The sequence below is a fragment of the Coloeus monedula genome (genome assembly GCF_965178545.1).
Source record: "Coloeus monedula genome assembly, chromosome: 5".
NCBI lineage: Eukaryota > Metazoa > Chordata > Aves > Passeriformes > Corvidae > Coloeus > Coloeus monedula.
The window spans coordinates 29,725,708-29,751,669 of NC_138785.1; the positions used below are offsets into that span (position 1 = coordinate 29,725,708).

At 41.9% G+C, this 25,962-nt stretch overlaps 1 protein-coding gene across 1 annotated transcript in view; it reads right to left on the reverse strand.

Annotated features, from left to right (window-relative positions):
• LOC309573486 (transmembrane protease serine 11E-like) overlaps nucleotides 1-18,919 on the reverse strand; it is a gene marked incomplete at its 3' end in the record, with an annotated part of 40,865 nt that extends 21,946 nt beyond the window's left edge. Inside the window, exons 1-4 of the mRNA XM_082282486.1 lie at nucleotides 18,893-18,919; nucleotides 18,156-18,349; nucleotides 9,489-9,610; nucleotides 8,658-8,776 (exon numbers count right to left, since the gene is read on the reverse strand). Coding sequence (XP_082138612.1) covers nucleotides 8,658-8,776; nucleotides 9,489-9,610; nucleotides 18,156-18,319 — 405 coding nt within the window. The 5' untranslated portion in view covers nucleotides 18,320-18,349; nucleotides 18,893-18,919. The remainder of the gene's footprint in view (nucleotides 1-8,657; nucleotides 8,777-9,488; nucleotides 9,611-18,155; nucleotides 18,350-18,892) is intronic.
• Between the last annotated feature and the right edge of the window lie 7,043 nt (nucleotides 18,920-25,962).

Below are 25,962 nucleotides of genomic sequence, written 5' to 3' on the forward strand. Positions count from 1 at the left end.
CCCTCAGAGCTGACCATAATACAAATCCAGTAGCTGCTCCTTTGAGAACCTGACATTTTTACTGCTGGTTTCAACTAAGGCATTGAGAGAGGACACAAGGAGAAAGACTGACAGAGACAGCAAAAAAAAGAATGTGGCACTGTCCCAAACCAGGATGTGGGCATCACACTCTCCTTGGAAACAGACATTCCAATGACTACAACAGCCCTACAGCCACAGTCCTTGCCCAAGGCAAAGAAAATGGATCTGAATGAGAGCAAGTGCAATGGTCCCCATGCCTCCAGCAAACCAGAGGATCAGAAGCCTTCCCATCAGAAACCATACACACACGAAGACAGCACACATCACAGTGGGCAAGAGCTGTGTGATCCCAAACATCTGCAAATGGCATCACAAACTCCTCACGGGGTTTAAGCTAACAGGGCTGCTAAAGCTGAGGGGTGAGTAAGCACTGCCTGACTGCACTGAAATAAGGAGCTCAGCTGGATGGTTCCCGCAGGCAAGAGCTACAAAAGAGAAATAATTGTCCTAGTACAGTAGTTCCTAAAATGATTGGTCTTTCGGATAAAAGAAATTAAGAGGACTAATACATGGGATAACGTCAGGATTTAAAGTGCCATGCTTATGCTTGGTGCAACCAATTTCAAAGGCATGTAATGACATGAGTGTTTCATTATAGTTATGTGTATTAGTGACAGCTGGAATTAAGGTCACCTAAGTATTCCCATTCCTACTCCCTGCTTCCAATTATCCATAATTAGCTTCCTAAAACTTTCACACTGCTATTAAACTTTTGTCTGCTTAGCGGGGGGATTTTCCAACTTTTGGAGAGAAAATAAAGTTTGGTGAGAAGAGTATCTATGCCAATATCCAGAGAAGGGCTTTGCGGTTGGGGTTTTTCTTCTCCCCAAAACAGCGCGCTTTCCCCAGGAAAATGACTATGTACCCTCTGGGGTTTTTTAAACAACACTTGGAGGTAAGGAGCTGAAATACAAGAGCAAATAGCTCTTAAGAAAGTAAAAGTTTTATGAAGTCTAAGGAGGATCGTTGGTGATGTATTCAGCTTACAAGTGCCCAAATACCACCAACCACACAACTTCTGTACTGAATTTGGATTCTCCCTTTGGAGAATATAAGCAGCCACTCTCTTGACCAGCCAGATTTTGATCACCAGTTTGCATCTTGAATCACTTCATTGATATAATTACTTGCAAACAATGCAGTAATTCTGGATTGTGAGTCTATAATTAAGATAAGGTTCTACCCTTAATCACACACACTATCGATAGCTGTGCTTTACTTCATTTTGAATTCCTTTTTCCAGCTCAGGTTCACATCCATTCTCCTTGTGCACATTTCAGAGCTTTTCATGATGCACACTGGATCAGAATTTGAGTTATTTTTTTATTGGGGGGTGAGGTGTCTTATGATTTTTCTGGATTTGTGCACACATATTACAATTTCTGCTTTGATGAACCAAGAAAAAAAATTTAAAAGAAAAATCAGCTTTCATGCCTATTACTTGAGAAAATTGTATTGCATTAGTAAGTCAAAGAATCAAATAAGTTGAAGGATCACTGAAGTTACATGGGAAAAAAGTTGGATATTGGGCACATTTTTGATAACTAACGATTTCATCCTGGAAATTCATGCAGTTTGGGTAAAGCTCACTGAAAGTCTGAGCTCTTAGAGGTGATGAAAAGCACTAAGCCACAGCTTCGTGTGCTACACTGCATCGACTCACACTAGCATTTAAAAGTGCTTCATATTTTGTTCAATATTTATTTTCCTGTGCTACTGTGACCCATGGAAACAGGAAAAACTGGAAACAAAATTAAAAAGCAAGAAAGCATCCCAGTTCTCCAATCATTGCAGTATATTCCTATGCCAGTGGTCTTTTCCTTCCTTTAATTTCAACAGGAACTTCTAAAAACAGCATCACAAGTGAGATGCAGGTGTTTTCTGTGAGTTATTTCCTCTCTGAGTACTACATTTCACATATCTCTTTAGGGCCACACCTGTATATATACATACTGACAGTCAAGTGTGCTGTCAACCTCTAATTCCAGAGCTAAATAAACAAGTTTCCAGGCTGTCATTTTGGCCACCGATCCATTGCTGTTTCCCTCTTGGCTGAATTACCGTGGAAAATCCTTTCTGCTTTGTTTCTAGCCCCAGCTACCCATAGAGGGCACCCCGATTGTACCATGCTAGTCCAAGGACAATGCTTCCTATTTGTGAGAATCATTTTAAAATTAAGCTTATAAAACAGAAGTTATCAAATGCCCTAAATTTATTTTAGTATTTTTCTTCTCAAAATGTTCCTTAAATAACATTTTCTACATAGTTAAAATATTTTTTTCCCATTTTACAATATTGTTTTTCAGGATAAGAAAAAGGGAGACTATTATTTAAAAAGTCTCTAAAAAGCTAAATTTAAAAAGCTTAATTATTCTGGCTTTTGTACTATAGATGCATTCGCAAATCAAATTGCCTTTAGTGCAAGAAGAAGAACATCTTTCAATAAAAGTTCTGCTCTTTTCACCTCACACTGGTACTATGTAGGTACCTTAGGGAGCACATATAAAGCCTAGGAATGCTTGAGTTTAAATAGAGGTTTTAGATTTTGAAATCCTTATCTGTAAACACTAGCAAATCTCTTTTGAAATTTATTAGAGCCAGAACATTCTTACTCAATTTGGTCTGAGTGCTGAAGGACTCTGAAAAGTCCTTGGAAAGATCTGGGTGCTGCAGATATCATAATTTCTGATTTGGCCCATTTATATTAAATTTTCTTTTGTTTCAGGGGCTAAGAGGGGAAAATAAGTGGGGGTTTTGCACATACAGCAAACGAAGCTACATGATACTTGTAGATACCTGTACTTTTCCATTTGCTGTAAAAATGAGAGTCATGTTAGACTCCCTTGAACTTCAGCATACTCCCTTTTCTTGGGGCATGTTTAGTTATCATCTCTAAAATGATCCTCACAGTCTGGTCTTCCAGAACAAATATTCTTTAGGAGTGTTTCAAAAACCTGCTGCCTTGGGGATCTGCTCCTACTGAATTAACCTCCCAACGCAAGGACCATAAGGCACTGATGGAGCAAGCCACAGGCTTCTGAGCTTTATCTAAACACCCACATGGAAGGTGTGACAAACACACCTCATGCAGTTTCACCTGGCTTTGCAGCTATCTGCTCTGAAGGGATTTGTATTTCACCACCCTCTCTCTCCCAAATACACACACACTTCTGCTCCCCAGGAAGACTTGAGTCACGTGTGACCCTAAAAGGCCAAGTGCCATAAAACAGCAGCCTCATCTGCTCACTCATTGGTGTTCTTGGTGTTTTCAGATAGGCTTCCTTGGAGCTCAGCTCAGATGGAAACCCTAATTAGAACTCTGACTGACCCTTTGGCCCTGCAGATGTGACAGTAAACTGTTCACAACTTATAGGATACAAGACACTTTTCAATATTGGGATGATGCAAGCTTATCCCTGGGTATAAAGCAGAGAACCTTTAAATTACAAGCATCCTGTTGAAGACTAATACTTCCACCAAACAGGGTTATCAGGTGTTAAAGCTGGGGGCGAGGGAAGGAGGTTGCTTCTCTGGTTCTTCTCCACACCATTCATAGTGAGAGAAGTGTCTTAATAACCTCTAAAATCATAATTTCCCAAGGGAGAAAACTGCCTCTGATGCCATGAAAATTGTTTGCCTTTTCTTTTATACTCCTGTTATACCTTTTTACAACTTCTGTATTCTTAGTGCTTTTTGCCTACATTCTTGGACTTGTTTGTTCAGCTAGAAGACTAAACATTTTAGAAGCTTTGTAGGTAGAGATCAGTGTGCCCCGGACCCCAAAGTCCTCTCCAGAACACATTCTGTAAACCGAGATAGAACCATCCAGGGGAAGGTTCCTTGGGGAGGGGGGCTCATTCAAGCCTCTCATTGGGGAATTTTTGATACATATGCTAAGTAGTAAGACCTATAATGTTATACCAGATCTTTTGGGTGTGATTTGCAGTGTGCATTTTGGTGCATTCGATCTGGACGTGTGCACCTAAGGATCCTTAAAATAAATATAAAGGTAAAATCCCTTTTCCCCTTCTAAGTGTTTGACTTTTGATTTTAAGAGCAGGAAAAGGCATCACCTCCTTCCTCACCAGTTCCAGTGCAGAGATTCAGCAGTGAGCCCTTCGACCTACCGAGAACAGGCACCGTTATCAGAACTGTTCTGCAGCGTTTTCCTGTGCAATCTCAAGTGCCTCTGCAATACCCAGTAGAGACATTAAATTAAACTCACACAAATTCAGCTCTATCAAACAGGACAAACTTCAAGAGCTGTGTTCATTAAAAATTTTCCCCCAACATCTGTACTTAAAGACGTAAAAGATTCTCTTGTCACTTGAAGTCAACTGAAGCAAGATACCTCTTTCTAAAAGAGATGTCCTGACACACGACGCCCAGTATTGAGGTGGAAATTACTTGATAAAATTCCATTAATTCCAGAGAAATATTTGGATAGGCAGCAGTTTCCCAGGGGAAGTATCCAGGTATTGTTCTAATATAATCCCCAACTGCTCTGCCTAGATCCAGCAAGTTAGTTCTGTGCTGGTTTCAGATGGTGGAAGGACAGGGGATAGCCCAGCTGCGTTCTGGATTATGAGACAACAGGGAAATCCATGTCAGTCCATTCCATTGTTCAAGGCACTCCAGGAGGGAAAACAAACCCCTCAACTCTCCCCCAGCCACCTAACCAGCCAAGGAGGGAGCCATGCTACACTCAAGCCTGAGGAACATCCATCCACCCAGCTCACAGCCCGGCTTACCAGCACATGGGAGCAGGAATGAGTAGGGAATAACAGACAGGACACAGCCCCAGAAGCTGGGAAGGGTACAGTGTCCAACACAAGGTTCCACAGAGACACATGGACTTGGACAGGGAGAAGCAGCCTGACAGCAGAGCTGGGAACAGCTCTGGCCAGAGAAAGAGACAGGGAGATACAAGGTGCCTGAGAAAGGAGAAGGGTTGCATAGGCTCTCCTCGAAGAGGGGAAAGCCCACAACTTCTAGGAGGAAGTATCAGAAGGTTATTGTAGTGGCAAAGAAGAGCCAACAGGTGCGTTTACAAACCTCTGGTGGGCAGGGCAAAGGCTGGTGTCTGTTTCTATTGAGCAACCAGCCCTGTACTGAAGGAGTCACCTGCTGTGGCTGCTTGATATCCACCTCTCTCTCACAGCTAGAAACTTGCCAGCCTTCAGCTGAGACAATTTCCACAGAGACTGAGATACTCATTTCAAGCTCTCCTGACTGCATATCCCTTTCCCTTGGGGATGTGTCTTTCTACACAAGACACAACACCCCTCCACCCTTCTTTCTGCACACAGGACAGTTACTGCAGCTGCCCAGAGCAGGCAAGTGGGATCATCCCAGTCACCCAGGTCTATCTGATTGTCCCAGCTGCCTCCACTCCTTGGCATGCCAGAGAGGCTGAAGAAGCAAAGCATAGAGCAGGTCCTTGGAAATGCCCCACAGGATGCTGTTAGTAAGAGGGTAGTTAGGGGTCTCCAAGGCATTCTTGGGAAATCCAAAAGAATTAATGCATTTTGTGGGAGAAGAAAAAGAAATCCAAGTCTGGTGCAGGAGTTGGAGAAAAACAGTGGGTAAAAGTTGTGCAGATGAGCCACACAATAAGTGAACCCACTATAAAATAGAGGCTCCTTGGAGAAGGAGCCATAAGACTGTGACTGTGCCCTTTTTATCCAGTGTAAGAGGGGACAGTCTGGCACAGAGCATTTTAGCTTGGCAAGGGAAGAGGGACTGGTCCAACTAGAAAAACAAGGAGGCTCTGGTGAGCTGGAATCTCTCTTTCCCTAGTGGCATTCAGTCAAGTCTGATTTTTCAAGAGAGCACAAAGGGAACACTCACAGACACTCACAGGAAGCCAGTCAAGGAGCAAAGACCTTTCATCATCTGTTCCTCAGTCCCCCCAGCTCCACCCCAAAAGACATTTTCCAGACTTTCCAGTCAGCCCTGAGATGTTGACTGGTGCACCGGCTTCATCAGCTCTCTGGCATGATCTGGTTGCATTTCCTCCCACCTTCAATGAGATAAGAGTCAGGAATGTTGTTCACACAATGGGTGTTACTTTTCAAATCTGGAAACCAAAGCAAACATCAGGCATTTGTTGCAGGTCCCAAGGAAGTCAAGATATGACTTCCATATGGAAGCAAAAACATTTTTCCTGGTGAAACACCAGCTCTGAAAAGAGCTCCTTTCTGAGTCTTTCTGGAGACAAATGAAGGAGGGCTTCATCAGGAAGGAGTCAGAGAAGGGAACACTTGGCAGGGAGTTGCACTAACTCAGGTAATTTGAATGCTTCTGATTATCAGAGATGATTCACTTCTGTTCACTTTGCACCAAGTGTTGAGAAAGACATTGCATTTATCTGCATTGACTCACTGTTTCACAACCTGAGCTTAAGGTATTGTTACTACTGTGACAATGGGAAGGCTTGGATACCCAAACCCTGACACCAGCCAGGGAAAGACTGCAAAGGGTTTTGGTAAATCCAGACAAATTAGCAAATGTGATAAATAACTCAACTCTCTCATCCTCTATTAGAGAGTTGCTGTGAAGATGCTGAGAATAAAAATGCAGCTGTTCTGACACAGCTGTCTGTCAAGATATCAAGAAGATATGTGTATCTGGAAAGATTGCTTTGATTTTTATCACCACGAGATGAGTTTTGCTGTTATAAAATCAGACTTACAAGGAACACACTGTGTTATGACTGTTTGGAGTTGCTTTCAGTAACGTTACGGACAATTCGCAATCTCATACATCCTTCTTAAATGGAACACCCAGAGCTAAAACCACAAAAAGTCAAACTTATGGCAGGGACCATTTATATAAGCAAAGAATTCATAGAATTTGAGAGAGGAACATAGAATTTAACAGCTGAATTTAGTACAGCTCTTAAGAAAAGTTACAGGAATGAAGGAAAGACAACACCGTTCTGTGTATGTTTGTTATGGTGTTACTTATCAGGTACAATTAACATGCCCTGATATAATGGTTCTCACTGCTCAACCTGCACTGGTATTTACTGTCACTACTGTCAGAACTGCTCAACACCCAGAGAGGAGATGGGGTTTCTAAAGCATTGGCTTCCATTCAAGCATCTAAATTGATAGGCATGTTCAGAGGAAATCTGACTGCATTGGACACTGTCTGAAAGAACTTCTCAGCTAAAATAAGTGTTACTTTGCCAAAGGAGGCACACATTTTAAATAAAATGAAGGAGGAATGGAGTGGGAACTGTACTCCATGAAGTGTTATTCCTCAGACTCCTTCCCAGTCCTTGTCTGCCTTCCCCCTCAGCAATATGCAAAGTCTTCTTGGTCAGGGAGAACATTCCCTCTCCAAGGTCCTATATCACAAGGCGAAAAGCCTGCAATTATTAGGTAATAGTAGTAAAGTGGTAGCACCTAAGCAAACACAGCTTGTGTAAGACTCTATACATGCAGATATGCACCAGAAGCACATCCTGGGAAACCTGGTATGGGTCCCAGTAGACAAAGAGGGCAGAAAGAAAACAGACATGTACAGAAAAGAGGACAACTTGGCTAAGATCACTGAGGCCCTCAGCAGTGGAGCTGTGAAGAGATGCTAGCACTGCCAAGTCCCTACACAACAACCTACTTCTCCAGAGCAATGACCAGCACAGCTCACATTTTGTTGTGGACAAGTGACATTGCCCTAAATTAAATGGTAGTGGGGAGCAGAGGATTGTCCTATTAACTGGGTATCTGTGCATGGTTGCCAAACAGGAGGTAAGAGATATGCATCGGATTCTGATGAATGAAACACAAAAAGATACAAGCACAATCACGTGCTTTTTGTTGTATAGAGAGGACTCTGTAATTAGCATCTCTGGGGTAGTGTCTCAAAGAGAAAACAAGAAAGGAAATTGCAATGTGTCTATTTATTTCCATAGCTGCTGTATGACTGAGAGCCACTCAGCAGCCTCTGCTATTTGTAGGAGTGTTTCCCAACAAAACATACCAAAGGCGCAGGAAAAGGGCTTGTGTGTTGTTTTCTCAATGCACAGTAACAGCCCAACAGGTAGAGTTCCCCACCCTGTAAAGGAGAGGGTGGAAAAGAATGCTTTCCTTAGAGACAATGGGACATAAATCACAAAGCCAGGCTCAGGGCATGGAAAGAGAACACACACAAACGATGAGATTAGCTCAGCTGGTTAGAGCCTGCTGCTAAAAACACCAAGGTTGTGGGTTCAATTACTGTATGGGCATTTCACTTAAGAGCTGGAGTTCATGGTCCTTGTGAGACCCTTTCAGCTGAGAATATTCTGTGATTCTATGATCAGTGATATAGGAGGAAGCTGAGATTATTTTAAATATCTACTTCACCACTGCAGGGACAGAGAGAATTGACAGGCTAGAAGATGCTGAGTGGCAAGTGCCTGCTCTGCCAGATATGGTCACGCCTCTCATGCTATCCATTTCCCAGGGCTGCCCACCAGGGGACTGAGAGTACAGCAGACCCTGTGGTCTCCGAGTGTGCTGTTCACATTAATGACTCTTGTATTATCACACAGTCCTTAATGGAAAGGCACAATGGTCCAAACTTACCAGTCTCTCAACCCTCTCGCTCAGGTCTCTAAACCTTCCTGAGGACTGCCTGGAAAATTCATTATTGTACCGGATGTTGGTGATTTTTACATTGGCGCTGTAATAGAACAGCTTCTGATCTGTAAGGGAAAGAAGAGGAACAGGCAATACTCAAAGTACCAAGATGAATGAACTTTAGAGAAACACCTGGCACTGAATTATATCCAGACATCTAGGGAGTGGATGAACCTTCACCTGTATCCAACCCATTCAAATACCACTTCCAAAAGCCAGGAGCCCAAGAGCAAATACTCAATTCAGTTAGGTGATCTAATCCAAGTTTCCCCAGCAGTTACATTTGTGGCCAACCAACAGCACTTGGGGCTCACACAGGATCACAACCTGCACCTTGCTGCTCAGTTATCTTCCCTCCTGGCCTATCCACTCAACACCAAGCTCTGGCAGGAAGCTGCTAGTGATCAGGGATAGGGAACAGAGAAACACCCCAGACAGACATGCAGAAGGCTCTGTTTGTCACTCATGTAAGGGAGACCAGACACTTGTGTGTCGACTTCATGACAGAAGTAGATAATGAGAAAAATGTGAAACGAGTGTAAGTAAATGAAAACCAACAGAAACCACAGCCCTAAATCAACCTGCACAGCAGAAAATGTTCCTAAGAGGTCTGCAAATATGCTAGTTGAGGAAGGAAGGAGTGCTCTAAAGAAGCCAGTGTTTTTTCCCCAGATAAGCTTTAGACAGACTGGTGAAAACTCCCAGCATCATCTGGCACAACAGGCACAGAGGAAATTCACTAAGCATAGGAATAATGATACATTATGCAAAACTTACCATATGCCAGAAAATAAACAAGGAGACCAATGGTGATAGCTGCTGCCACTGCTGTTCCAATAACAATTACAGCAATTTTCCAGGGCTCGAGATGTCTTATTTTGATGGCTGATTGATGAATTCTGGGGGAAAATAAGAACAAAGGGAGATTAATAGGAGATCCTTTTCTATTTAAGGCCCCCATCTCCCCCCCCCCAAAAAAAAAAAAATTAAGCTGAAGTTTTCTCCCTCAACATTAGTTGATTCTTCCCAGCAATATTAATTGACTTATCACCCAACACCCTTGAAAATGAAACCATGACTCAAGACTATTTTGAAATAGGTGTTGGAATGTGCTAGAAGTCAAGGAACACAGACAGGTTTGAGGATTTGGGTATTATTAGGGCCAAATTAAATAGGAGTCCCACTAAGATTCTCATGTGACTCCTGACTAGAAATTTTCAAGAATAAAACTTATTTTTCAGCTAGGTGAACTTTCACACAGCAATGTATGCAGCTTTTAATTGGTTAAGCAAATCAGTTATCAGACACACTGGCACCTTTGCTCCCAAAACTGCTTAAAATTGATAAAACTGCAGTAAAATTGATAAAAAGCACCTCATGCTTTGTATAGTACATATCTATACATGATTCCAGTTGCTCAATCCATTTCAGCCTTCAAAACAGAGCTGGACAAAAAAAGAGAAAGAGATTTCAGAAGGCCAGCCAGTGTTTCCTGTTTTACTCAGACTGAATCTAAACACAAACGCAAGCACTGCTTTAAGCAGTATTTGCTGAAGTGATAGAATGACAGGGAAGGGCAAGGACATGTGAGTAGTAAGCCTCACCAGATGCTTCTCTCTGTTGTGCTCTTAATTACGTGGGTACTAATCCAAATTAACTCATGGAAAGCCAATGGACAGTCAGTGTTATAAACAAAAACTGCCTGAAAAAAGGTTGGTTACAGCAAATTCTGTCTTTGTCTATAAACTCAAAGACTCCTTAAGAACTTTAAAGCCATTTTTCTATTGCATTATCAGCCATTACAAAACACAGAACAAGGAGACACAATTTTTGGTCCTTTATTCTATTTCAGATACCTCACTCATGCAGACATGCACACCTGCAGGTTAAGGTACAGCCTACCCCAGGAAACCAGGCTGCAGGGATCCTCTCCCAAGGGTTTGAGGTGCCCCAGTGAGCTCCCACATACAAAGTACACACAGCTCGCTCCCTGAACACACACCTCATGAGCCAGAAGTTTAAATACATTCAAATAAGTTGAAATAATTGCAAGTGACCCCTGCAGCTGTGTGCAGGAAAGGGACAGCAAGCAACTGTGCACAGCTTATAAATACCAAAGCAGATCCTGATATTTCATTCTAATTCCATTGCGATACCTTACAATTACAATCATTACTTTGGCTTGGAAAACAACTGACTCAGGCCAAATATCATGATATGTGATTGAATGAAAATGGGAGTAATAATTTGTCACTTGGATCTGTTCTGACTTGTTCTGCATGTCCTATTTAGTGTTTCCTTCCCTCCTGCTATCGTGTTTAACAGCCATTAACCTCTCATCAAGTTTGTGTCAAAACTCATTTGTGACCCCATAGCAAAAAAAAAAAAACACCCCCAAAACCCCAAACAAAAAGACCCAACCAAGCAAGCAACCAACCAATCAACCAGACCCCCAAAAAACAAAGACTGAAATTAAATAGTCCTGTTAACAGTTCAGAGATAAGCACCTCCAAAATTATTTCTGAGACTACTCTATGAAAACTGCCTTAAAACTTCAACTGCAGAAATGAAAAATATTCAAGTATAAACAGTCAGGACTCTACCTCACTAATGAGAATATTTCTAAGCTTTTAGGTGAAATCATAAAGTCAGTGGTGAGTTCAATTTTAATTTGTCATGTGCATTTGCTGTTTTATGGTGTGTTGGGGTTTTTTCCCTCACTCCAGGTAGTAGTCTTTTGTATGGCTTACATGCTTTGCAAATGTGTCTACTATATTTGAAATGAGACTGAGTTGCAAGAAAAGCCACCAAAACAAACAAAAAAATGCATGTAACTTAAGACAACCTACTTCTGTATTCTTGTGGATACTCTCATTTAAAAAGCAGTGTTGTCTTGATTAGGCTGCACAGAAGGAAAACACTCAGAAGGTGTTTCAGCTATAATGATCCTGGCGTAACCTCAAACCAAAATGCTGGGTTGGAGAAGCCCATTTGAAAGGCTGAATGCCACCTCTGCACCGCAGTAGGTGAGCCTGAAGAAATTACTGCCTATCCTATCAGTGAAACAGCGGTTTCAGTGCAGAAGTAGCATGGCTGGGACACAGTTAAACAGAGTACTATCAATGTGAAACCTTTTCAGCACTCCCTTGTATATAGCGTAACGGTTTTTGTAACTCTTATTCTTTATTTCTTCTACTTCAAGTTCCATGTCATCATTAACAAACAGAAGCCCCAGTCCACAATATTTACTCACATGTGTAATTCTACTCACACACATGACTTTCACTTAACTCATGAAACCTGTTTGAGAACATCATTTCAAAGAGGTGCAGAGAGGTCTCAGCACCAGCTTCTAAACTGAATTTCCTCAAACAAGAAACTGTTTGACAAATTCATCTTAGAAAGTCACTTAATGGGGGGAGGGGGTGCTGTTTGGGACTTGGACATCTTTTTTCTTGATTTATCTTGAACTTTCCCCCTTCCTTTTATATAGAAATATGAAACAGCTGTTAAATGTTATTCTCCAGTCCTAATTTCTTTTAAAAATGAAAATTGGTTTCAAAACCAAAAGGCATTTTTGAGCCAAATATCCTTGGTTAGGCTGTATCATCTGGATAGACATCTTGAACAGACATGCTGCAGACTAAGAGAATTTAAAATCCAGGTTTTGAAAGATATCTGTGAGACAAACCCACAAAGATCATTGAACCGATATTTTTTGATTCCCATTAACTTTGAGCTTTATTGCTGCTTTGCTGTACTTTCTAAGGGTCATTCCTCAAAAATTAATTACTTTATCTGACATGTCCCACTGCATAAACTTGAACAGTACCTACAGGGATTCAGTACACACAAGAGAAATAACTATGACAGAACTGAAACAACTGAGATCCATGTGATGATCTGTCAGGGCTTGAATACTCTGCAGAGAGCTGATAAAAGTTCAACGCTGTGAATTTATTTCTCTCAGACCAAGGGTCAAGCAGTCTTTGCTAACTCCTTGGGAGCTGTCTGCTCAAAGTGAGGGAACAGGGACTGTAGCCTAGAAATGCACACTAAGATTAAAAACACTCCAGCTGGGAAGGTCAATGAAGTCCTCCAGAGTAGAAGTGGAAATTTTAAGCCTGAACCAAGTATCTGAGGCTGAAAGCTTCCCACTGGCCTCAGACAGACCTCTGACAAGGTCCCTTCTGCTTGCAGCTAAAGTGGCTGTTCCCTCTTCCCCAAAAAACTCTGCTCTTTCCCAGGACACCATGCCTGTGAAGCAATCTCAAACACACTGCAAGCAAGGACTGGATGTCATCTCTTGGCAGAAAACTGCCAAGTCTCAGATTAAGATTTTTCCAATGAGGAAGAGGAGTGAAATACTTGCTGGCAAAGAGAAACAACAAAAACTGACAGAGAATTGTTTACACTGACATAACAATTTTACTTTTTTGTCCTCTCTTTGTTTCCTAATAATTCCCAACATTGTCTTAGCTTTTTCAACTGACGTTCAGCTGACATTTTCCCAGAAATACCCCCTGAGACCTTTCCTGAACAGTGGTACATGATTTGGAGCCCTGCATTCCATTTTTGGGTTCCTTCACGTCATACACAAAGAAGCCCTCCAGGAACCTTTTCCTCAACAAGGAGGAATTCAGACCAGTGAATACAGGGCCAGAGGGATCCCTCCCATTATGCATTTTAGAAGGCATAAGAAGGACACAGTTAATTACATCTGACTTTTAGTAACAGAAGAGTATCAGAAGAAAAAATGCTAGTCTCAAAGGAAAATTAAAAATATTGCCTAATATCCTAACCTGGCTTTTTGAGGGTGCTGTTTAATAAACAAATGATAAACATTGCATTAAATAAATCATACACACACTTGCCTCACTGCAGCCTGGAACTGTTAGTTTACAGAAGAAATTAGTGTCTTTTACCTACTGAAATTTAGATTCACTTCTTGCAAAGAAGCAGAATTATAACTGCCCTCTATGAGTCAAACTGCCTGCTTCAGAGGAAAAGCCTCAAAGGTTTTCCTCACCAGGGCTGGAATCACACTTGGACACCTGCGGAACACCTCCATTACCTGCAGTGAGCTTTGTATCAGAGACAGTGTCCAGCTAAGTCAGCAGGCACCAGGAAAGAGAGTACAGGCTGTGCTTTGGCACGCACCCACTGACAGTGGCTGCTCAAGAAAGGTGCTGACAAGACAGACTGATGAAAATCCAAACCCAAAACAGTCATCTAGAGATGATCTCTTGCAGGCTATTACACGTCCTTTGCTTTTAGTCCTTCCTACAAGAGAGGCATGCTTAGATTGACAAAATTTCTCCCCTGTTTTAGAATACACGTACTACCTCTCTCTTAAGGTGCTTTGAGAAAAAAAAAATCTATAAAAATCACTATAGCAATAGTTGTAATATACAAATACAGAAATAGTAGGACAGTGATGTGTTTTAATTTGTTTCCTGAAATAAATCTGTTTACTGGTATATGAAAACTATACTTACCATTGCTCCCAAGGAGTTCTGCAAGTTTGATGTGACAGACCAGCCCTTTTGCTGGTGTGCAGCTGTGACAGATTATGTCAACTCAGAATCTGACCCAAAGCATTCACCTTCTTTTGTAGTTTAAAAGCTTACATTTCTGGATAATAATACATAATTTCTGTACTTTATACTTTATCTCCTGGTTTCAACTGGGATACAGCTAATTTTCTTCTTAGTAGCTGATACGAAGATGAGTTTTAGGCTTAGTGTGAGAATAATGTGGATATCACAGTGATGATTTAGTTGTTGCTCAGTAGTGCTCACTGTCAGTCGAGGACTTTTCAGTTTCCCATGCTCTGGCAGTGAGCAGGTGCAAAAGGAGCTGAGATGGAGCATGGCCAGGACACCTGACCTGAACTGGCCACGGGGATATTCCATACCACAGAGCATCATGTTCAGTATATTAATTGGGGGTAAGTTGGCTGGAAGGTGCCATTCCCTGCTGGAGCACGGGCTGGGCATTGGTCAGTGGGCGGTGAGCAATTGTATTGTACATCAGTTATCTTTCTTGGGGTACTTTTTTTTTTTCCTGCCTCTCTATTTATTATTATTTTTATTAATAATAATAATAATATTTTCAATTATTAAACTGCTCTTATCTCAACCTATTGGTTTTTATCTTTTTTCCCCAATAATGGGGGGGTGGTGTGTGTGGGGTGTGAGAGGCTACATTGCACTTAGTTGCTGTTTGAGGCTAAACCACAATATCTAATAAACAGTTGCTGGGCTGGGTAGATAAACAGTGAAATGCTGTACTCTAGCAATGTGTTTTCACTGAACAGAGATGGACAGATTTTTTTTCATGGGAAAAATGCTGCTGAAATTAGAGAAAGCTCCTTAGACAAGTGGTACAGCTGATACTGAAACCCCAGGCAATTCTCCAGTGACAGAGAAACTGAATAATTCCCATGCTCAATTCTGTATAAAATCTGTCCCCCTGTCATCACCAAATCTGCCCACAGACCACATGAAACTTTCAGATTGTCTTGTATCAGAAGCATGTCAAATTAGGCCATCCCAAGCTTTGTGTTAGCTTGGCTTCCTTCAAAAGGAGGAATAAAACACACAAACATGGAAGGAGTATGTGGTGGAAGGCGAAAATGCCTTGATTTTCAAAGCTTATGCTGACCAAAAATGCCCAATCATAAAACTGCATGTGAAAAAATCAATAAAGTGCAACACTCCTGAAACACCCTCTAAAACGAACAGCAGCGGCCAGAAAAGCTGCTGGGATTACACTGGGGCTTGCTCAGGTGGCAAGATTTTGAGGCTTAGGAGGAGCTCTTGTCTCATTCTTGTTTTCCTGTCTAAAATGGCCAGAAACTGAGTGAATGCAGCAAGGAAACATAACTGGTACCAATTCCGTATCAGTCAAATCAGGTGGGGTGTGCACCAGAAGCAGAAGTATTTCGCTCGGGTTTCCTCCATTCAGCGTCTACTCTGGGACAAGCTGAGCAGAATAGGTTTCTCTTCAGCACCATGCAGGAACCACATCTGCCTCCTGCAATAATCAAGGTAAACTCCCACTAATGCCAGTGGCACATGAGTGTCCTTGCACCAGGGCTGGTATCTATTTCCTGCTACACCTCAGCAGTCTGTAATTTGCATTCATTTTGCCCACCTACTGCATGACAAATTGGTGCAAGTGGCACTGCATTTCCACCTGCATATTCACTTTTAGACTGCCATATACAACACCAGGTACTCTGTACCTCACCCTGCCGAGGCATGAGATCTTCACAAGGAAGCTGCAGATAGGACACTGCACCTGCTTCTCAGAGTGCAGGACGCAGCACAACAGTGGGACGAGACCAGCAAGGCTGTCTACTCCACCCAGTTTTCCTTAGCAGGTTGGCTTCCTGAAGGATTTTACAGAGTACACGTTCCAACTTAGCTTTAAATGTTCTGAAAAGGGGCATCTTGGAATTGGATAAAACTAATAGTGAAACTCTGCTCTCATATGGGACTAAGGCAGAGAAGGATGAGCTCAAACAGCAAAGCTTACAGCTCCACACTCAGATCCACATCCCTGCCCAGCAAAGAACTCTGGACATCTAACAGGCTGCACAGGGGATTAGATCGAGACTAGGCATCTAGTCATCTCTTCCCAAATGTGTAAATATTTAACTATCCAACATGGATTTCTCCCACTGTACTTTAGATTTTATAATAATTTAAACAACCATTTAAACAATTAAATCCTTTCCTAACTAGGAAGCAAACAAACTGCACTCAGATGCTATTTAACCACCCTCTAGCACACTGTCATTAAAATTATTTACACCACTGTTGATATCACCAAGTCATGGCAAGTAGATTTACATCTAACTAGAAAAAAAAGGCTTTTCAATTCTGTTAGGTAGAGAACTCTCACTTAGTTTTCCCTCTTTATCTAACATGCACAAACTGGTAATCACAGCTGATGGGGATTTCTTCTTTACCTGACAGAATAGCATACCTTTTCAGTTATGGATATTAAACAGGGCAGAAAATCTTTGGGTGTTGAGCAGGGTACCTCTAGGCAGCACAGAACACAAAGATGAACTTCATCTTCTCTTGGCAAAGTCAGGACTCTTGACTAAAATGATATTATTCCCACAAAATGAGAAAAACACTTCATTGGGCATGAAGAATAAGTTTTGTCCATCCAGAAACAACATTTCTATTTCAACATGCCCAGAAATTATTTAAAACCCCAATTTTTAAAAAGAGTGAGGATGGAAAAAATAAGCAGTATCTTGGAATCATCCACAGCCATTTCCTCAAAGCAACACAGAGACAAGATTAATGTTGTGATCTTTAACAATCACACACAAAAATTCAGCCATCCAGCCAAATAATTAGGGTGCTAAAAAATAATTCAATTTCTTTTGAATTTTGTTCCTGAGGTCATACTTTTAAGCTTCATCAACTGCTGAGACAACAACAAAAAACAAACTCATGGGAGACTGAGCATCCCCCTATTGCCACATGAATCCAGAACCCAGTGAGTTAAACAGAAAATTCCAAGAGGTTTCCTGTACCTTTGTGACCCAAGCTCTGCTCTGACCCAAGAGATAGCAGTAGAGTGTTGCAGCTTGAAGATTTATTTTTGTAAAAATACTCTGAACTTTCCAGCATTGCCTTAAATATTGTTATGGTAAAACAAAACTAAGAATATCCAGCATCTCTGACTGCATGAAATACTTTCCAATGCAAACCATCTGCTCATTGCTCCCTAGAAATCATGGCTTCTTCCTTAAAATACAGGGGTCAAAACCAGAATGATGAACACCTATAGTGTTCCCCTTAGGTAGTTGTGCTGCCATCACTTAATTTAATCATGAGTTTTTGCAGGATTTGGGGGAAATATTATTGCAGCTACACCAGACTAAACCCCATGTTTTCCAAAAATCATGTTATTAATGCTTGATTTTGGCACAAAAGAGCTTATTGGATTCTGCACTGCAATAAAAGCCTGCTGCAAGCAGAATAAGATGATCAGAAGGAAGAAAAGGTAAGTGTCAACATGAGCCATCACATCATCTTTCTAAACAGACAGCAAATCATTGTGCTCCTGGCCATGCTAGAGAAGGATTTCTCTCTGCATTTCTCACTCCAGCCACATTACTCTTTTCATCCAGACCACAACCTCCAAAACCTCCCTTTCAGCCTGCAATTTCCTGTTCAGCTTTCCCTCCATTTATTGTCCTTTTTCAGGCTGCACATTTCAGACAGATCCATGATTTACCCCAAGTCTAAAAGGATGAAAGACTTAGATAGAGCATTGAGCACCAAAGGCAAGAGGAAAAAGAAATTTCTCTTCTTGATCTGTGTCCTTGAAGCCCTAAAGCTTTCCCATAGACAGTACCCTTTACCACCACTACACCTCCAAATTAAACTTGCCAAGTTAAAACATGCCACCTACTTTTGAAGATCCCATGGTAGGTCCCGGTAGTCCTGGTAGCCTTTCTGACCACCAACGAAGGCTTGACTAAAGTCTGGACTGCGCAGCGAATGGTGCTGGAAAACGCAGGAGTCGCATTGACTGGTGTGACGGGAAGGGAAAGGTGTTGAATGAAGATCCTTCATTGAGGCACAGCTGGCGCAACACCCAGCACCCTGTGGGTTATTGCAAAATGAGGGAACGAACTTCAGAATAAAAACAAACAGAGGTAAGCATGGAGTTGATAAGGAGACTGTAACCTTCCGATCAGCTCCGCATCAAAGAGCTCCCCAGGCAGAGATGGAGTGAGAAGATAAACCGGCCCAAGCAAGAAGACTTGTTCTTCACTACAGCGAAACAGGAAGTGCGTGAGATTTCCCTTTTCCAGCACTCCCCTTCTGTCCAGCTTTTATCCCTACAGCAGGCCTTGTACTGAGTGGCTGCACCTTCTACCACACGCTCACTGTAAAACCCACAGCAGAGAGGCACCACACTGTCCACAACGCTACGTCACTTGTCTTCTGAGAGAGCCAACACAAAAATAAATATGGACATAAATAGCTTGGTCAGCCAAGCCTAATCTACCTCGGTGCTCACTCATCCACAGCTGTACTGGACTCCCTTGGCATCAGGGACAAGACAACTATAAGTATCCAGCCTCCTAATTACATGTTAGTCATTTAATGGTTGGCATAACCCCGCCTGTGGAAAATGCTTACTCTGTGAAAAGGGACACCAATCTCCTTGGAATTCCCTTCTCCCAGCACAAATGTGATTCTTCAGGGCCAGCTGGAAAGGAGGAAAATGGAGATTCACTAGTGAGAAAATCTGCATTTACATCGAAAATTGAAAATCATAAAACAAGAAGTAAAATTACCAGAAAGCAAATCTGTTTTCTGCTCTTTGATGCACTTGTACCAAAAAGCTTGAAGCATTTGGTTTTCCAATGAAGTCTCAAGATTTCAGTAATTTTTATTGGAACATTCACTATCTTCTGGAAACAGTCTCAGCATAATGGGAGGGGAGGGGAAAAAAAAAGACAAGGAAGATTTGAAGAAAATTTTACCTAAACATATCAAGTCCTTTTCCATCTTTCCCCAAAGTTATCCATTCACAGGCATTTCAATGCAATTGTAGGAGCATTTGGGCAGACCATTTTGAGGATAGTGGGAAAAGCTGATCACTGCTGAACAGCATCTGCTGTTTCTCTAACATCAATTTCTTCATTTGCCTTGATCAAATCAATTAGGTTTTTTGGATTCTCCAAGCTCCCTGTAGAAAGGGCATTGTCGCAGTTGCCTACCTTACCTGGGACCTGGGGCTTTACTGACTGAGTACACAGGTACCTGCCAAGTACTAATATCCTCCCTGGGCTGTACCTTCCATTCCCCACCACCTACCCTGTTATTTTCTTTTTCAAAATTAGTAAAACTCAAAAAAGATTGTGCACAAAGGATTCTGTGCTCCACCCAGAAATACACACACCCCCACAGGAACTCAAGCACTTGATGGAGATTGGTTACAAACCGATTCAATGCAGGAGTCAAGAAAATACCTTAGAATTCCTTGTTCAGTTTTTTCATCTTTTTTTTTTCTCCCAGGTTTTTTTTTGGTTTTTTGTTTGTTTGTTTGTTTTGGGTTTTTTTGTTTGTTTCTTCTTTTTTATGCTGGGAAAAAGTGGCCCTTGAAGTGTTTACCCTATGAGATGCAGAGATTTTTCCCTGATGCATGCAGAATTCAGTGGCAAACTCTAACCACCTGGATCAGGTAAAAGACATATTACAAGAGAAGCAGGTTTTAGCAAACAGGTATATTTTGAAACATCATTTACCTGAAACCTTGAGCCCTGAAACAAGGATGAAAAACATTTATTAGAATTGCTAAGGTTCTCAGGAAGAAGTGCCAGAGAAAAGGGATTGGGCACCAGGTGAATGAACTTCTGGTAACTTTCAGATCACACTAGGACAGACTATTCCTATTGTTACTCCAGAATATGAAAACCAAAGATATTCCTAAAAATTATTTCATTTTCTTACAATCAAGAATATTTTGCAACCTGCCTAATAAAACTTTAAGTAGGTTGCTTTTGTTTGCAAATTAATTAGCCATTAAAATGAACTGTCCAGCAAAGCAGTGTGAAATAAGGAAATACCCTTGCTTCTTTCAGATGATGCAAAATTAATTTACACATACCTGTGCCCCAGGAACAATGGTACAGACAGACCAAGAAAAGACAATAATTAACAAATAATTTTCCCCACAATAAATTATCAAGTTGCAAAGTGCTTGGTATTAGGGTGTCATTCAGCAAGCTAGGCAATTAGTAACCTTTTTTGGTTAATACTAGGGAAGCAGCACAGCTATCAAAGCGTGGGGTGGAAATCCAAGAATGTGGGTGCGCAGGATTTTGTGAATGAAAGTGTAAAAAGATGTAATGACCATTCTCTCCATTTAACCCTGCAAAGTCAGCCCAGCCAGTCAGACACACTGCTTGCCTAAGAATGGTAATAACAGACTACCTGGGTTTGTGTTTGCATACTTAACACAGGCTCACGGGGCTCTAGAGACAAAGAGCACCTTTAGAGAAGACCACTGGCCAGTCCTGTAGCAACATCTTTGGAATTTACAAATCAAAGATGTTTTGCATAGTTGTCTACCAGTTACTCAAGCCAGGCCATGAATTTCAGACCAAAGACAGCGGTCAGTCATTACTTTTAAACTGAGTGTTCCTGTCAGTGATGTTGAACAGAACTGACAGAAGCTCTGTTAAACAGCCTGAACGTTAAACAACCTGAATTAATTAGAGCTGCTATGAGCAGGGTGTTTGACAAGACCTCTGTACATCCCTCCCAATCTAAATTACTCTGTAAATCTGTGAGCATCTGATAAGACCAAACTGGCACACTGCGATGAAATCCTTCCCTTGGACAAGTCCACTCCTTTTTCCATCAGCACACCTGGATAGCTCAGTTATGGCTTCAGGCCTCCCCCTCCTGAAAAACACAAAAACTTCTTGCATTTGGCCTTCAAAATTCAGCAGAAGCTCTAAATGAGCTGCATTTCATTATAATTTTTCTTTTCAGCTGTGGACATGCTACACAAGTTTACTCTTTTGACCAGAAAAGGTCACCGGTTTATTATCTCCTGCTTTCCTTTGCTACATGAAATGCTGACCATGGCTTTAAATAACTGATGTCAGTTAATAACTGATAAGTAGAAAAACAAAAGCAGAAAATCTATTAAAAAGGATAGAATTATTCTCCAGAGCCAATATGAGAGCTGGAAGAGAAGCCAGGACCTTTCTCTTGAGCCTTGAAAAGTCACTTGGGGCAAGATTTTATTACATGCCCATGCAGCTTTGAGATACTGAACACATGGAGATCCTGTGATGCTACGGCCTCAAGCTCTGAAGTATGCTAGATCCTGTCCTGGCTGGTTTCCAAACAGTCCCTCTTTCCAGGGCCTTGTAACAGAAACTGCTACACCCGTCTGAGTTGCAGCCAGCGAGGCCAGCCCAGAATACCAGCAACGCCCTTCGACAACGGAAGTCCCCCAGTGCCAGAGTCATTAGAAAAGAATTCATAGCCCGTCGCCCCGTTTGAGGCAAAAAGGTGGCACACGTGTGCCTGTCCTCTGCAGCTGCTCAGACAGAGCTGCAGCTTGGTGCAGTGAAACAGGCCAGCCTGCATTTTCTTCTCTCAGGCTAATAACTCTCGACATCCAGTGCATGAATCCTCCTCTCCCTGTTAAGGCACACAGCATCTCCAAAGAGACAGGAGATCTTCATATGACTTAGACTAGGCCTATAAAGAAACAGAGCACTTTAAAACATAAATAAATCTTTAACAGGCACAGGTCCAATTGAACAAAGGAAGAGCAGCATTGTTTCACGAATCTCAAGTGCTAGAGGGACTTACTGGGAGCACTTAGACAGAGCTTTGCGGATGGCAGCACACGCAAAAGAAGGCTTTTCCTACATCTCTACCTCCCCAGAAAATAGGTAGCTTGGATTTGATCTCATATTATTTGTTAGCACCTAAGTTGCCTGGTGGAAGCCAAACAGACTTTGAGATGCTTTCTGCCTCAGCTATTACCTCTTCCAGTTTACTCTGCAGCAGCATGCAAGATCCTACACAGCATTCTTGTCAGTGGTCACCCGATTTATCATACACTGCATTAGCCTTCAAGGCTTCATAGACTAAATTAGATATAATGAAAATCATGTCCAGGACCTCCATCCTGCAGCTGTTTTAACTCTGGCTGTATTTTCAGCCACAGTTCAGAAGATTAGTCACTCTGATAGAAACATAGAGTACCTAATGAGGGTCCCACTTGGTTGGCTGCCTCTCTGTGAGACCTTCTTTCTAGCTCTCTCTCAGGTAACTTGCTTTCTACTTAGGTGGCACAGAATGGATTGTTTTCCCTTCCATGCCCTGCTGTTTCCATTGATTATTCAAAGGCAACAGTGCCAGGCAAGTTTGGGACAAGAGCACTGTTATGGCATCTAAGGGTCAAGCGTGAAAATGACCTGGTGTCAGGCTTCTTTAGGCTGGCTACCAGAGCACTCAGCTGTCACAGACACAGCTGAGGGACAGTCAGCTCACCTGAGACTGTACCTACCCCTTAGCCATGGCCATGTGTCTTTCCCTGAAGCTGCTAAGGCACTTGGAGAGAACAGAATCACAGAGCAGCTGAAGTAGAAAGGGAACTCTGGAGATGGTCTAGCCCAAGATCTCTGCTCAAAACAAGCACAGCTGGATGAGAGTGCTAAGGATCATGTCCCATTGTGGTTTGAGCATCTCCAAGGATGGAGACTCCATAACTTCTCCCAACAACCTGGCTCAAAGTCCAAGTACTCTCACAGTAAAAAAGTTCTTTCTTACATTTTGAACATGCTCTAGCACAGGAGACATTATTTCCTAGCACAGTCCCTCCATCTGGTCTGTCCACTGGGGAAGGAATGTTGCCATCAACAGCCCCCTTTGGTATGCAGGTCATCTGCTGGCCTGGAGAACAGTGCCAGACTGTCTGAGTCACAGCTCCAAAGGCTGCAGGTGATCCAAAGAGCCTGGTGAAGGTCAGAGATGTGTGACAATTGCTGTTTGTTTGTACTGATTTGCAAAGAACGATCTGTGGTTAAAACAGGCTCTGGATGGCAGGCTGATGGCAAGTCCTTCCTCAAGTAAGGGACAGCCCAGTGGCACAACTGGAAGATGGAAAGCACAGCTGCAGAGGGGACAAACATCACATACCAAGCACAACTCCCATTTACTGCAGGGAGGAAGGAATTCAGTAGCTAATCAAGTGAATCGGAGATATGCTATGTATTTCTCAGACCTATGCAAGCTTAGATAAAAGAAAGAGTTGCATTTTTTGGATGACAAGTTCCTCAAAGCTTTTTCTCTTTCTTAATTGAAACAGGTTTTTTTGAACCTGAGAAAAAGCCACAAACAATGAAAGGCAAACAAAATATTCTTCAAAGAAAGTGCAATTTAAGAAAGGGTTCAATTAGAAATAAAACTTTACCCTAAGATAAAGCACTTTAAATGCCATTTGCTGTATTTGTTTCTGAAGTCTTCTAACCATATGAGTTTTGAAAAGTTTTCTTTGCAGCAATAATAGATCAGACACCCAGCAGGCTGAAATACTGACAGCTCTGTTTTATAGAAGGATGCTGTTTGGCCACGCATACAAAAGACCACAAGAATTATTCTTCTCTTCAGTTCTTCACTTCAAACCCTTTGACAGAAATTCCACCCACATAGCCAAATACAACCACACCAGCTGAGCATATCTTTGGGTCATGGCACAGTTACCAACGTAACTGAATGCTCATAAATGCTCTAAGTGTTACATACGAAACACAGCCTCTGTCAGAAACTCAGCACAAAGCTGTTTTCTAAGCCATAAAAAATATTTGATAAAATTACGTCCTTTAAGAAGTATGTCTCTAACACTCCCTCTCTTGCACTGGACCCAGTAAAATGTGACAAAAGGGCTACTCTTCTTTCAAACAAATGGCCACCTTCCCATCTATAGCCAACATGGCATGTCCTCTAATACTGCAATAAAGCTGTTGCACTCCTTTTTATCCTCTTAAATAACCTCAAATTCCAAGTTCATCCTGCTGGCTGTGAGGTATTATAGACCGGGATCAATTAACTCCAGCATGTAGTGCCCTTCCAGCTCAGAATACTGTACAATTTGTACCAAGTTTCCCATTATGACAGGAAAGGGACAAGAAGAAATCTGATCAGTGTCTTTGATCTACAAGAATCATCAGGAATTGTCAAAATGGGAGACCAAAGCATGCCACTGCAAACCTCCCTATCCTTATCCTATCAAGTTCTCAAAATTACTGCTGCTCTGCTATCTTGTTTGCAAGAAGGCTGACAAGCTCAGAAAATTGACCCATGATGCCAAAAGTACCTGACCATATGCCTTTCTAGTCTACTCTTCCACAGGACAAATCTCTGGCTTTGTTGCTGCAGATAAGCAGACAAAACCTGCTCAGCCCTTGCTCTCACAGCCGTAGCCTACTGCATTTCCCATACTTAAAGGGGAGAGAAGGATGCCAAGCTTGCCCATGGGAGAAGCCTGAAACTCACCCAGTGCTGCAGATGCTCATGCTTAAAGCTGAGCAGCTGCAGCCTCCCAGATTTTGCAAGCAAACTGTGTAGCATCTCTGCCTCTTCAAGGCAGCAGGAAGACAGTGCCTTATCCTCCAGCTCCTCTCTATTGAGTTGAAGCAGAGCACCACCAGCTGCCAAGAGCTTAAGGCTCTTGTACAATACGATTCACCCTCTAGTGGATGACACAGGACCTGTTTACTTGCACATAAATTTGGGTAACTGCTGGTCAGGTGGGTAAATTCTATCCTAGTCTGGATGATATTTTGCTCATCTAACAGCTTCTAACAATCAAAAAAAAGCCAGATGATTAAGCCTACATAAAAGCCAGCATATAAATCCATGGTATAGGATCAGGGTAACATTCTAAAACAGAGGACTCTCCAACTTACAGTTGCTTGCTCTGATGCAGGAAATTAGTAAGTACATTAAACAGAAGGTAAATTTAACAGATTTTATTAAATTTACATATAAATTACATTCCTGTGTGTCATGCATGATTGTATCTTTAGATACATCCCGTTCTGCTTTGAGTGAAGACAAGGATGACATCAGTGTAGTTTTGCCACAAGTAAGGGATTCAGGCCCATCACATCCAAGCATACCAATACTCCCTTGGATGAAGTCTGTTCTTTTAAATGCTCTTGATAGTCACCATTTGTACTGCTTTGCATCACCAAGAGGCCTCAGAGCATGTAAACTACATTGCTTCCAGAAGAAACTGGAACAGAAATTTCCAGATGCTATAAGGAGAAACTCTGCAAAGTAGTCTAAAATAAAGGCTTCTAAAACATACACCATGTAGATGCCAGGTTCTCTTCACCCCACTCCTCCTGGCTGCACTGTGCTGACACTCAGCAATAAGGTAGATCAGGTACTGTATCTCTACAAGGAGATCCTCAGAACTGGCAATTCCTTAAGCAAATGACAAGTTGAATTTTTCAGCTTTGTGTGCGCCACTTTGGAGAATGAGATTTACTCCAACCCTTGATACAGAGCTAAATGTTTACGGCTTTCTGATCTAGTACCATATAGAAACACAATTGTAAAGGTCACAGATTCAAAATAAATTTTTGGACATCTATTTCTCTGTTTTGGGGAATCGGTGAGAAAGTTGGTATTTGCAACCCTAAAAATATGAACTGTGCAAGTTACAATGA